Raw genomic sequence first — 14,554 nt, 5'->3', positions numbered from 1 at the left:
ACATTCTTGTTTTATATTATGATTTTAACTGTTCTTCTTGGCTGTTCTATAACATTTCTTTAGAATGTTAATGAATACTATTTAAATCTAAGACTGTGCATTTCATTTCCTTGTCACGAATAATGTTGTATCACCACTGAACCAACTGCTTCTAACCAAATGACTTTTTGCTCTAGAAAGCATGCCAGTTGCACTTGCTGATTTCATAGGGGCCACGGCAACTGCTTCTCCAATAATAAAAACAGAAACCACTGCTATTGTATGATTGGTAAATTACCACATGAAACTTCCAGAATTAAAGATTAAATGAAAAATACTAAATTAAACTTCTGTCATACTGAAAAATTTTATAAAGTTTTGGGTACATTAGATTGTACCAATGTAAGAACTCAGTCACCTGGAGACAACCATCCCAAAACATTTAGGAACAGAAGACGTTATTTGTCTATAAATATACAAGTAGTGGTCAATGGGGTTCATTGCATCTGCAGAGCTCATCTATGATTCGAGATCAACGTTGGCAGATTATCGCAACGAAATGAACAGTGAAAATTACATAAAATGGTTGCAAGAGCACCTAATACCAAATATTCCAGGTGGAAGTATTGTGGTGTTAGACAATGCACCCTATCATGGTGTTCACAAAAATAAAGGGCCCAACATAACTTCTCGTAAAGCAGATATACAGTCGTGCGGATTTAACATGCAATGAGCCCTTGGAAGTTGTGAAAGTTACAAACCCGAGCCAGGAATATACAGTAGATAGAGTACTAAAAGAATCCGGGAAAGGACTTAGTGTTACACCTTCCACCCTACAATTGTGATCTGAACCCCATCAAACTTATCTGGAATTTGAGGAAACACAAAGTTTTATCGAACAATATCAGCGGCGTTACCCATTCCCAACTTAAACAAATTACTATGGCTGCAATACAGAGCATTATGAAAGGTGACTGGAAGAAGGTGTGCCATGAAGGGAAACTATTATGGTCGAATATTAACACAGAGACGCACCAATGGACGAAGCTACTGAGAGCACATTTACCCAACATCAACCAGACAGTGACAGTGAAATGTCGTTGCTTGGTTCTGAGGATATATCGGACAAGGCAGGTTCAGACTCAACAGACAGCAGCTTCGGATTCAGCAACAGCTCTATCGAGTCAGTAGATGAGGCAGAATTGTGTGCAGGAGAGCTAGTTGTTCAGCAGTTACATATATGTATTAAAGGCTGCTGAAAACAATGTATTAACTTTTTTCACAAGGCCAAATTTTTTGTTCCTGTCTTTCTTTTTTCATTTGGAATCCTTGTGTACATGATTTTAATTATTCTGATTTATCTATGAGAGAATAATGTGTTTCTATTGGTTATGGAATCCAGTCAAAAATGTTTTTCCCTACAAGGTGTAATAATACATTCATCACAGTCATTTCTATAAAGATTTGAAAATAAAAGAAATCTTACAGCACCTGGCAAGATTTGGACCCACAATCTCCTGCAGAGAAACAGATTTGTTTTCCACAGCACTACTTCAGCTGACAGTGTGTGCTCTCTATTTTAAAGCTCTAGAATCTCGTGCGAAATCCCGAAACTTTTTTTCCGTCCGTTACTTGCAAATGTAGACTGGCAATGGCAAGGAAAGCGTTTCTGCAGAAGAGAAATTTGTTAAATCGAGAATAGATTTAAGTGTCAGGAAGTCGTTTCTGAAAGTATTTGTATGGAGTGTAGCCATGTATGGAAGTGAAACGTGGACGATAAATAGTTTGGACAAGATGAGAATAGAAGCTTTCGTTATGTGGTGCTACAGAAGAACGCTGAAGATCAGGTGGTACATCACATAATTAACTAGGAGATATTGAATAGAATTGGAGAGAAGAGAAATTTGTGGTACAACGTGACTAGAAGAAGGGATCGGCTGGTAGGGCATATTCTGAGACATCAAGGGATCACCAATTTCGTACTGGAGGGCAGCTTGGAGGGTAAAAATCGTAGAGAGAGACCAAGAGATGAATACACTAAACAGATTCAGAAGGATGTAGGTAGCAGTAGGTACTGGGAGATGAAGAAGCTTGTACATGATAGAGTAGCATGGAGAGCTGCATCAAACCAGTCTCAGGACTGAAGACCACAACAACAACTTGCAAATGAGGGCACACTAAGGTGAATCGCTCCAAGATGTGATACCTGGCACCCTAGCTTACACCACTGTATGTATGGTTTCAGAAGTCGATTCAGCAGGAAATGTCGAGAAAGGCAGGTATATGTGCATAGTACAAGGAATATGGAACAAATTTCTCGATTATGTCAGTAGTTAACATCAAACATTCATCTCTGAGACTGAAAATGTTTATTACATACGAAAGTACTGCACAATAGGGTTTAGGCATGCAAGGGCGCCTATACCCTGGGGCAAATGGGTCTGTGCCCTCTCCCTCTCCACCTAACTCTTAAGGGAAAGGAAAGACTATAGTTTAGTCAGGTGATTTTCTGTCAAGAAAATAATTTACAAGTCGGAATTACGCAGGTTTTAACGTGGTGGGAACTGGAACTTTTTATGCCAACTTGCAAGTCGGAGTTCGTCTTTCAATTATAAAAAATACTCCATACCCCCAGCTCTTGACCCCCCGCTCCCCCACCAACCCCCCTCCCCCCGGCAAACTATCGTATGGGTGGCCTTGGGCAATCACAATATTATAGATGATGAAAATTCATTGTGGATCAACAGCTGTTTTAGAAAGTTTCTCTGAAAGCAGAGAGATTCACTACAAATTTAAATGTAGTCAAGCACTCCATGCTTCCCAGTCATGGCACGTACCACTGTCTTTTAACTTGGTGTCTGTAACCTTTGACCAAGCAAACGGAATACCTGTTTAGCATTTATCCATCCTCTGGACCTGTAATTGTACAAATCGAAATAATCAGAAACCAGTAGCTGTTGCCGCAGACTGATGCAAAAAGCAATAGAGAAGCTGAACTGACATAATGGAGGCCACTGCTCCAGCGCCAGAGCCGGCTAGTTACTCCAGCCTCAGAACAGCTTCCAGGAATGAAATGTACTCAGCACAGTGAAGTGTGCGGCCAGACTGTCGCAGTAGTGTCCTGGATTACCACATGTCCGATCCTGGCACTGTGCTGCTTCCTTGACTTACGTCAGAAAGAATGATGTCCTGTCGTAACAGGTGAGACGAGTAGCCATAAATACCACTATGCAGTGTCATCGTCTGCAGCCAACTCCGAGATGTACTCCATGACAATCATCGATCTGATGTGGGCCATCAATCCACTGTTACTAAATAGGAGCCATCTCCACCAGCTGCGGTACTATAGGTGCACCTAGTCCTGATGGCGCTGGGAGCTGAACTGGTGCAATTCGGCTGGGGGCCGTGTTCTGGCTAACTTCTGCCGTCTTCAGGGTGCCTACCGGAGGTCAGTCGTTTGCTCCTGGGTCTGACACACTGCCAAGCCACCACCTGCCCTGTGTATGAGCTCTCTGCTACTACAGGCGTGGGTCTGTTGCTGCATCCTATATTGAGATCCTCAGTTCACCTGCACACACAGATACCTCTTGAACTGTGATGCACATTCATATCATGCAGTGTAACCGATTGATTGCGGAATGTGTCATCACTATGTGCCAGATTCCTACCTGGACCTAATGTGGCGACACACTCGCCAAGGTACTGGCAACGAAACTTCATCAATGACGCTGCCTAACTGGTGTGCTATCTTTGTATACTGGCAGTCCCCTGAGGCCAAGTGTTGAGATAAGCACACATCATGCAGGACTAGCCTGTGTCCCTGGGTGCTGACCACAGTAAGACAACATTTTGACTGCTCTACTGTAGGCCTTGAGTAAAAGAACTATCGTTTCTCATTGCTCTTATAGCTTGACGACGCTCATCCACCTATTAGTTGACAGATAGCGACGAAAAGAGTAGGTTCCTCGTGCAGGAAGTGCAACAGAGAGCATTAGACACATTTCTAAGGGAACTGCCACCTGATGGGTCAAGAAGGATACATATAAAATTTCCGTAGTATCTGTCTGGCACCATAGGCGTAGCTATAGTACAGAATAAAATGGATGTGGTAATGTGGGTCTGTGGTAAAAGAAACGTCTTTTCTGCAGACGTGAACTGCTATCGTTGTGGATGTTCAGGTCACATACGGAATGATTGTCTCCACCTACAATGTAAAGGGTGTGGGAAAGTTAAGACACTGAGGTCGAGGTTGTGGAGGGAAACGGCATAATGGAAAAGGAAGGAATGTAAATAATCAACTGTTAAACGGCAACAGGAGCTCTAAGACTGCCGAGCGGTCCTTTCAGTAAGTTTTAATGCTACAAAATCGTATGTAGAGGCGGAATTTTGCTTGATTGCCGTAATAGACTGAATAGACTCTATGGTACAAGGACTTTTATTAGAGACAGCTGCTGGCTTTGTGATAAGTCTGGATTTCGTGGGAAAGCGCCAGTTAAACCCTCAATGGTATAAGTATGTGAAATGGGGAACAATGATGTAAGATCACTGTTCAGTGATGTTAAATTTTCGGGTTGGATCTGTGTGATAGTGACGTACTGATAAATGGCACGACTTGTGATATCTCTGGACCGACTTTTCATCTTTCAGCTACCATAACGTGACCTACGATATTAAACAAAACATATCTTCTGATTTATTGACCTGACAAACCTCTAAACGTACTACCAGCCCAAAACCTGACCTACCTCAAAAGTACCTTAGAACTGAACCTCGTTAGTTCTCTGGTCAAGTTCATAGACCAGCTGCAATAGAGTCAGGATGGCTAGTGTGTCAATTTATCCCATTGTAAGTTCGTGAGGACAAGCGAGGTTTATTGGTGGGGCAACAGGTACTTAGATGGTGTTTGGTTTGTGGGGCCTCAATGGTACGGTCATCAGTGCCTGTACAAAGTCCCAATTTTTACACAGACCAATGTTACCACTGTCACGAATGATGATGAAATGATGAGGACAACACAAACACCCAGTCCCTGGACAGAGAAAATCCCCAACCTGGCCGGGAATCGAACCCAGGGCCCTGTGATACAGAGGCAGCAACACTAGCCACTAGACCACGAGCTGCGGGCACAGGTACTTGGAGCCAGGTGGACTATTATCAAGCCATAAGAGCAAGGTAAACCAATAGTTCATTTATTCATCACACACAGCACACTAGTAGAAACACTGTCTTGCCCAGACACACAGGCCTGATGATGATGTGTGCTTAGCTCAGCACATGATCTCAGGGGTAGCTAGCACACAGAGTTGCCACACAATGCGGAAGCAGCAGCAACAAAGTTAAGCTGTCAACGCCTTGGCGAGTGTAGCATTCCATCAGGCCCAGAGAAGAGACTGACATCATGATTGGTTCTGTTGTCAGTCAGTCACATCGTAGGTTGAAGAAGTGCATCTCAATGAACGAGGCACCTGAGTACATGGAGGCAAACCAAGGACCCCGGTGTAGGGTGCAATAACAGGGGCCTGCAGGGATGAACCTGAATAATGGAGTTTTTATGCACGGGGATAGCAGTGGCTTGGTAGCCCTTAACTTTTGTGATCTGATGGGAACCGGTATTAACTTAATAATGTATTCTCAAAACCTTGTAGAAACGTGTAGGTGAAAAACAATTAGATGTGGCAAGACGCGAAAGTGTTGTATACCTACACTACAGTCTGTATCTCAACACTCTCGAACGGGCGCGCCGTTTTTCGTAACACGAGCAGGCGACCGAGCGAGATGGCGCAGTGGTTATAGCGCACTGGACTCGCATTCGGGAGGACGACTGTTGAAACCCGCGTCTGGCGAACCTGATTTAGGTTTTCCGTGATTTCTCTAAAATCGGTTCAGGCAAATGCTGGCATGGTTCCTTTGAAAGGGCACGGCCGACTTCCTTCCCCAATCCGATGGCGACCGATGACCTCGCTGTTTGGTTCCCTCCCCCAAATCAACCAACGAACGAGTGGGAGCACAACGCACTCTGTACACATGTAAGGAATAGTTTCTTCATGTTACCAAGGTAAACACGTATGAGCAAAATCACAGTTTAATCTTAATTTAGTTAAGCAACAATAAAAGAAACTGATATTACATGAGCTACATCACTGTTTAATAAAACAATAATAAAATAAACTTTCATTTTATCACTCTTTTACCACGTACAAGTGTTGCCCCACGTAATGACCACTCAAAGCATTAAACAGCGCTGATGCATCGGATCCCTGCCAGCGGGTTATTTGGTAACTAATTGTCTCGTAAATAACTGCTTCATTGTGGAGTTGTGCTGCTAGATGGGACGCTGGGTCATTTTCTCGCAATTGTCATATTTTTTCTTCACTTAGCTAGCCTTTTATTTAATATTACTGCTGCTTACTTGGACGTACAACACAACTTATCACCGTCTTAGTTGAAGCATTAATGAAGGAATAGGTATGGGCTCACAATGGAATAGTGCAAGACAACGTTATTTGCTATTGGCGAACTCCACGTAGGCGCGCCCGTTCGAGGGTTAATCACTACACCACTATAAAATGGCAATTTCAGCAGACGAATTAAAAAAGCAGCTCATTTATCTAATGTCCAATGAATAAATGCTGTTTCAAAGGATTGAGTATCTCTCGAAAACGCTTTGGTATTGGTAAAATTTGTTGTAAAAAAGTTACGAAATTGGCGTTGAAGATGTATTTCAATTGAAGACATTTTTGTTTGGCAAAGAATTGTCTTTAAAGAACTAGCCCGTAGATTTTCTTTTATATTCCGCCTTATAACTCTTGCAAATGTGTCAGTCTTTTTCTATGCTTTTTATTCTGAGTGGTAGTTTGTTTTATCATATGATCAACGTGTTCTGAATATTTATTCATATTTGCGTGTCTCATGTTCAGTTTGTAAATTGACCATTACAATTCACTCGGCACACTTTCATAACACGGCAGTCACAATACGAAATTACCGAATTCAATATGGCGACGTCATGTTTGCACAGTCCTGAGAAGTGTGCCTGTCCATACGCAACGATCTGTTTTGGCATAAATCTGCGCAAATATCTGCCCATGCAACAGTTCGCTGCTGTGGTATGTTCACGCCACGCAAGTTTCAATCTGCTGCTCGCGCGCTATCTGTAGAGACAAATCTCAGGGGAAATGCACTGCTGTCTTCAATAACCTCAAAGTTAATTTCATTTCTTCAGAAATGGAGGAAAATCTGTTGTTGAAAATGATTTAAACAGTGGCTGCTAAAGCAAAGGCAGTTTTTGTACATACGTACTTCACAAGTTGCAGGACGAACTCGATGGCTTGAATAATTATTTCAGGATGGATTTAGAAACGTTTAATTATCATTTGACACTCATTTTTAAGTCCCAGTATAATACGGAAAAACACTTGTATGGGGAGAGAAATTTCTCCACATAAGCGGTGACGTTAAAATTCCTGGAGATAGCAATTACAACGATCTAGAATTTGCCACTGCAATTTCGAAACAAGCATTGCGTGAAATCATACGCAACATACGTGATCTGCCGGCCGGAGTGGCCGTGCGGGTCTAGGCGCTACTGTCTGGAGCCGAGCGACCGGTCCGGTCGCAGCTTCGAATCCTGCCTCGGGCAGGGGTGTGTGTGATGTCCTTAGATTAGTTAGGTTTAATTAGTTCTAAGTTCTAGGCAACTGATGACCTCAGAAGTTAAGTCGCATAGTGCTCAGAGCCAAGCCATACGTGATCTATTTACGCCTTCCCGAAGGATGCTTTCGTTAAGGAAAGTAAAGTTCTGTATAGTACCTCAATTCTGACAAGTTACAGATCACATTTTTACAGTTTTAGATGTGTTCGAAACCAGTATTTTTTTTAGAAGCTATATATGTGGCAATGAGCTGTAGTTCACTTTGTTCTAAGTCGAGATTTTCCAGCCGGCCCATGTGGGCGAGCGGTTCTAGGCGCTTCAGTCCGAGCGGTTCTAGGCGCTTCAGTCTGGAACGGCGCGACCGCTACGGTCGCAGGTTCCAATCCTGCCTCGGGCATGGATGTGTGTGATGTTGTTTTAGGTTAGTAGGTTTAAGTAGTGCTAAGTTCTAGGGAACTGATGACCTCAGATGTAAAGTCCCATAGTGCTCAGAGCCACACACACACACACATGAGATTTTCAATTCCCCGCCTGAAGTCTACCAGCAACGTTTGTACCAGAAAATAAAATTCCATTCTGAACTCTAGGCAGGGATTCATTGTGTATCTGGAAAGTTTTACTTGTAGTATTCTAGCAGTGAATTCTACAAAATGGTTCAAATGGCTCTGAGCACTATGGGACTTAACTGCTGTGGTCATAAGTCCCCTAGAACTTAGAACTACTTAAACCTAACTAACCTAAGGACATCACACACATCCATGCCCGAGGCAGGATTCGAACCTGCGACCGTAGCGGTCACGCGGTTCCAGACTGAAGCGCCTTTAACCGCACGGCCACACCGGCCGGCTGAATTCTACAGTTTACCTCTTATCCACTCTTGTTATGAATCACATATCACATTAAGAAATAAAAAGTTGTAATAATACCTATGTCCGTGAAGGCACTGCTCCAAGATCCACTATCAGCTTAACACAATATTCTGACTGCTCTCTTCCAAACAACAAATAGAGGCTGCTTTGTTTTGCTACGCTGTTACGACTCACATTAGATTACGAGTAGGACCATACCTGTACCAAGTGAAAGTTTCCTAATAATCCCCCAGCACCAAATCGAATAGGTTTGGTTACTTTGTTTGGCTGTTTGCGGTAAATAGTATGCAACGATTCTTTTTATTATATACCTTTTTCCTGTTTGCCGTGGGGCTAACCGTTCGTAATTCCTATGTTAAAGGGCAATCAGCAACTGCCTTCTTCTCCCTAACGCTTTATTCTCTGCTTCTGATTTTCCGTAAGCATGAATGACTCCAACACAATACGGTAAATTCGGCAATGAACAATCGACAACACTGACGTTTATCTGCCATTTTAAAATTCAATCTGTACACACAAATGAGAAACAACCAGATACATTTTATCACCAGACTTGCGGCGATTTCCTGTCCACACGCTCCAAGCAATGTATGCAGATATGATTTGAACCCACACATTTGAACAATTTCGCTCACATCTTCAACTCCATGCATCTCATATCTGCGCAAATCTCCTGTTCACACGCTTCGTTCTACCTCCGCATATGTGATGTGAGGATATTCGCGCAAACAGTTTGTTCTGTGTGGACGTGCCTGTAGGTAACCGCTTTTCTGCTCATCCCAGAGACAAAGTACACTGCTAATGTACCCAAAGATTGCTGTAGCCATACGTTTTTGTTTGCATCGTTACATCTTTGGTATGTTTACAAACTTATAACACGTGGGTAGTATTGTTGTGGGTGAGAATCGACATGGGCACCATGGAAAAAGAATGTGAATTAATTGTGAGTCGGAAAGGTGGTGGTAGTGTAATCGATCGCCAGCCCGTATTTTCGAAAGATGGACGGTAAGAAATTTGTATGTTTGTTTGGTAGGTTACTCGTAACATACCCTGTGCCATCAGTCCTTCGAATGTAACATCGACGGTCTCATACCGAAATTAGATATGTCTCAATCAGTGTTCACATGCCGCTATAAAGTTATGTATTGGATATGGAACAAATATTGCCAGCGTGGCATATAGACGTCGATATACAGCAAAGATCAGCCTGTCACCACAACTTTCACTATCATACGCTGAGCTACTTCCCGCCCTGTCTTTGCAGGAATTATTGAAATCCCTTTACACGTAGTAGTTGTTACTTTATTAGTGTTCTGTATGCATGAAACTGGCACATCGATCAGAGTGAATGGAATTTATAAATTATGTTTCATGTTTGTGATGTCATGATATTCTTGTCGGCCTATTTCCTGCTTACTATTGGAATGTGAAAGGAACGCACACGTTATTATTGTTTCCAGAATGAGTTTTGCACTCTGTATGACAGTGCGTGCTGTTTTGAAATTTCGTGGTGGATTAAACTGTGCCGCACCAGGGTTGGAATCTCGGTCAGTCATACAATTTTAATCTGACAGGAAGTTTCAATATTGTTGTTGTATTATCTTATTTTTCACAATACACATTATAATACTGGGTAGGCCTACAACAAGTCTACTTCAGGTTACTTTCAGCTTCCTGGGAAGTATATTTGGTGACTAAGTGATAAATGTGATTTTTGCAGAAGAATGGGTTGTTATGAACAGCACTATGTTGTTTGTTGCAGTTGTTGCTACATTCTAGTCAGAGCAAGTTATGTGGTATAGGCACCAATGACACAGGGATGGTATCAGTTAACATTCCACATTTGTTTTGTGAAATGAAGAAACCACACAACTGTTGATGAATCAATAATCTTTTTTGCATACACATCCAATTTCAGAACCCTTGAAATTCCATCATCTGGCATAAAGCTCTAGTAATGAAAATACTGTGTTACAAGAAAATGAGAGTAGATCCTCAAGTTGTTTTAGTGTTCCAAAACCGATCGTCTATCATGTATGCAATAAAAGATTGTTGATTCAGCAACTGTTATGTGCTCTCTTATATTTACAAAATGGACTTACACAGTTGCAGCTGCTCTACAAGAAGAATTCTGTGCATTCCACATTTGACTGACATTGATGCTCAGATAATTAAAAAGTCTAAAATTTACATTTATTCAGAGCTACTTCCTCATTATTGTTACCATCACTTGGGACTAATACCTCCATTAAGGCACATGATCTTTTCCATGGCTGACATTCAATGATCTTAGCTGCTGCCATTCATTCAGTGTGTATTTGTTAATTGTAGAGGATGGTCTTATGTTGTTGTTGTTGTGGTCTTCAGTCCTGAGACTGGTTTGATGCAGCTCTCCATGCTACTCTATCCTGTGCAAGCCTCTTCATCTCCCAGTACCCACTGCAACCTACATCCTTCTGAATCTGCTTAGTGTATTGATCTCTTGGTCTCCCTCTACGATTTTTACCCTCCACGCTGCCCTCCAATGCTAAATTTGTGATCCCTTGATGCCTCAAAACATGTCCTACCAACCTATCCCTTCTTCTAGTCAAGTTGTGCCACAAACTTCTCTTCTCCCCAATCCTATTCAATACCTCCTCATTAGTTACGTGATCTACCCACCTTATCTTCAGCATTCTTCTGTAGCACCACATTTCGAAAGCTTCTATTCTCATCTTGTCCAAACTGGTTATCGTCCATGTTTCACTTCCATACATGGCTACACTCCATACAAATACTTTCAGAAACGACTTCCTGACACTTAAATCTATACTCGATGTTAACAAATTTCTCTTCTTCAGAAACGATTTCCTTGCCATTGCCAGTCTACATTTTATATCCTCTCTACTTCGACCATCATCAGTTATTTTACTCCCTAAATAGCAAAACTCCTTTACTACTTTAAGTGTCTCATTTCCTAATCTAATACCCTCAGCATTACCCGATTTAATTTGACTACATTCCATTATCCTCGTTTTGCTTTTGTTGATGTTCATCTTATATCCTCCTTTCAAGACACTGTCCATTCCGTTCAACTGCTCTTCCAAGTCCTTTGCTGTCTCTGACAGAATTACAATGTCATCGGCGAACCTCAAAGTTTTTACTTCTTCTCCATGAATTTTAATACCTACTCCGAATTTTTCTTTTGTTTCCTTTACTGCTTGCTCAATATACAGATTGAATAACATCGGGGACAGGCTACAACCCTGTCTCACTCCTTTCCCAACCACTGCTTCCCTTTCATGTCCCTCGACTCTTATAACTGCCATCTGGTTTCTGTACAAATTGTAAATAGCCTTTCGCTCCCTGTATTTTACCCCTCCCACCTTCAGAATTTGAAAGAGAGTATTCCAGTTAACGTTGTCAAATGCTTTCTCTAAGTCTACAAATGCTAGAAACGTAGGTTTGCCTTTCCTTAATCTATTTTGTAAGATAAGTCGTAAGGTTAGTATTGCCTCACGTGTTCCAACATTTCTACGGAATCCAAACTGATCTTCCCCGAGGTCCGCTTCTACCAGTTTTTCCATTCGTCTGTAAAGAATTCGCGTTAGTATTTTGCAGCTGTGACTTATTAAACTAATAGTTCGGTAATTTTCACATCTGTCAACACCTGCTTTCTTTGGGATTGGAATTATTATATTCTTCTTGAAGTCTGAGGGTATTTCGCCTGTCTCATACATCTTGCTCACCAGATAGTAGAGTTTTGTCATGACTGGCTCTCCCAAGGCCATCAGTAGTTCTAATGGAATGTTGTCTACTCCCGGGGCCTTGTTTCGACTCAGGTCTTTCAGTGCTCTGTCAAACTCTTCACGCAGTATCTTATCTCCCATTTCATCTTCATCTACATCCTCTTCCATTTCCATAATATTGTTCTCAAGTACATCGCCCTTGTATAAACCCTCTATATACTCCTTCCACCTTTCTGCCTTCCCTTCTTTGCATGGTCTTACACCCAGCTGAAAGAACAGCTTTAGGGTTGTAATCTCAGAGAGTACTCCACAAAATCAACATCATCACCTGAGTGGTTTTCATGATAATCTTTTTGTAGTTCTTCAACCAGATACATTCCAACGACTATTAGAGTCCTCATTCTTTCTCTTTTAAGCCATAGATGCTCCTGCCCTCTGCCATATTTGAAGTACTCCAGCTGTCTTGCATATTGACCATGCAGAGATTTCTGTCTCGAGGATTGTTTTATCTTGTGCTGAGTCTTACCATTAATGTTAAATTCCAGAAGTGAGTAGTACCTCTTTCATCCCCTTACGGTTCTCTTGCAACCATCTTAGCCAGGTTCCATGAACCATCACAGATTGTATTATTTGACACATCAGCAGACCATCATATGCTTAGTCACATGCCTGCTGAATCCAACGACATTATAGTGAGCTGCATCCATTTGTCTCAGACCTCACCCTCCTTCCTCAAGTATTAAGTATAGTGTATTGATGTGAGCTTTGGGGACAGAATACCATCCCTGGTAAACAACTTCCATGCCTTGTGGTGTTCAGGTAATAAAGTGCCTGATGGAAAAAATGATGCACCCAGAAGGGGAAAAGCAAACAAAATGAAACTTCATGGATTGTGAGGGTAGGCCTGTGTCATGTAATTTCCATGATTACAGTGTAGAATCAGATTTACAAACAGCTTGGCGTTATGAGCACCTATCAATATGACATTGCAACCCCCTGGCTTGGATGCGTGGGCTTATTCTGTTCAGTTGTGAAGGGCGTAATAAAGCTGTGTATTCTCTCTTGAGACAAGCTGGCCCAGATCTATTTTAACTGGCCTTTGATATCCTTGATACTGGCACAGGGAAGGATTTCACATTTGAACTGGTGCCATACATGAGGACGGATTTGGGGATCTTACTGGTCACAGGAATATCTCGACATCACACAAACAGTATGTACAGACAGGTGCCGTGTATGAAAGAGCATTGTCATGCTAAAGCAGGGTACCACAATTAATTTGCATGGGAGATTACGCACGAGGACATAAGATGTTCTTGGCATTCCAGTGTGCTGTCAGAGTTCTCTGAACCGCTTCTAGCCATGACCTCAAGTCGTAACTGTCTGTTCCCCACACCACGACGCCAGGAGTAACACTGCTGTGCCTGTTCCAAACATTGGCAGAATGAGAGCTCTCCCCAGGTTGCTGCAATACACACCAACAATGTAAATCCACGGCAGTGCAGAAAAAAGTGTTCCCATTCATCAGTGGTCCAAGCTGGCCAGTCATGGTACTATTCCAGACCCACACAGCTGTTTGTGCTGTGAGGTTCACGGTAGCCTACATATGTGATGGCAATTCCCTAGTGTGGCTGCTGAGAGTCTTCGACCAGTGACGTGCGATGACATAAAAATTGTTGCCATAAATTATATAATCTATTGTTTCCATTGTTCCATGCTAGGCTTAGGCCTTTAGAACTAAAGCTGTTTTGGAGTGCTTTTTATGGGGTCCATAACTTAATAATAGCCAGTTGTATCATACACTACCATATTATTATTAATTGTGTTGTATTTGTATAATAATTTATCCCCCCCCCCTCCCTGCGGGTCCAGGGGTAAGAATAGGCCTGCCGTATTCCTGCCTGTGGTAAGAGGCGACTAAAAGGAGTCTCCAACATTTCGGCTTTTCTGTGATGGTCCCCTCTCATCTTTGACCTCCACATTTCTGTTGATAGTGCATGCCATTTGGTGCCTCCACATTTCTGTTGATAGTGCATGCCATTTGGTGATGAACGCCTTACATGGTGTTTTTTGTTTGTCCATCATGCACCAAGCTCTTGCATGCTCCTTCTTGTTGTGTCGTGGGCTTTGCACCCAACATCTTATAGGTTGCCTACTTCTTGTCTCCTGCGCTGTACCGTCCTTCGTGCCCACTATAATTCTGGACCATTTCGACACCCGAAATCCAGTGCGGTAGCCAGTCCGTCACGGTGGGGTTGTCACGTACCCTCTTGGTGGTTGCCCTCTGACAACACAGGGATCACACTGATGATGCCTGAGCTGAGACT

General features: G+C 42.3%; 1 protein-coding gene across 1 annotated transcript in view; it reads left to right on the top strand.

The window, feature by feature from the left end:
• Positions 1-9,356: 9,356 nt before the first annotated feature.
• Positions 9,357-14,554, top strand: part of LOC124607404 (WD repeat-containing protein 75) — a 218,743-nt gene continuing 213,545 nt past the window's right edge. The window contains exon 1 of the mRNA XM_047139728.1: positions 9,357-9,504. Within this exon, the coding sequence (XP_046995684.1) occupies positions 9,410-9,504 (95 nt within the window). The 5' untranslated portion in view covers positions 9,357-9,409. The remainder of the gene's footprint in view (positions 9,505-14,554) is intronic.

This window comes from Schistocerca americana, chromosome 3 (genome assembly GCF_021461395.2).
Source record: "Schistocerca americana isolate TAMUIC-IGC-003095 chromosome 3, iqSchAmer2.1, whole genome shotgun sequence".
Classification (NCBI taxonomy): Eukaryota; Metazoa; Arthropoda; class Insecta; order Orthoptera; family Acrididae; genus Schistocerca; species Schistocerca americana.
Note: the sequence above shows the minus strand (reverse complement) of the source record. Positions and strands in the feature narration are given on the sequence as shown.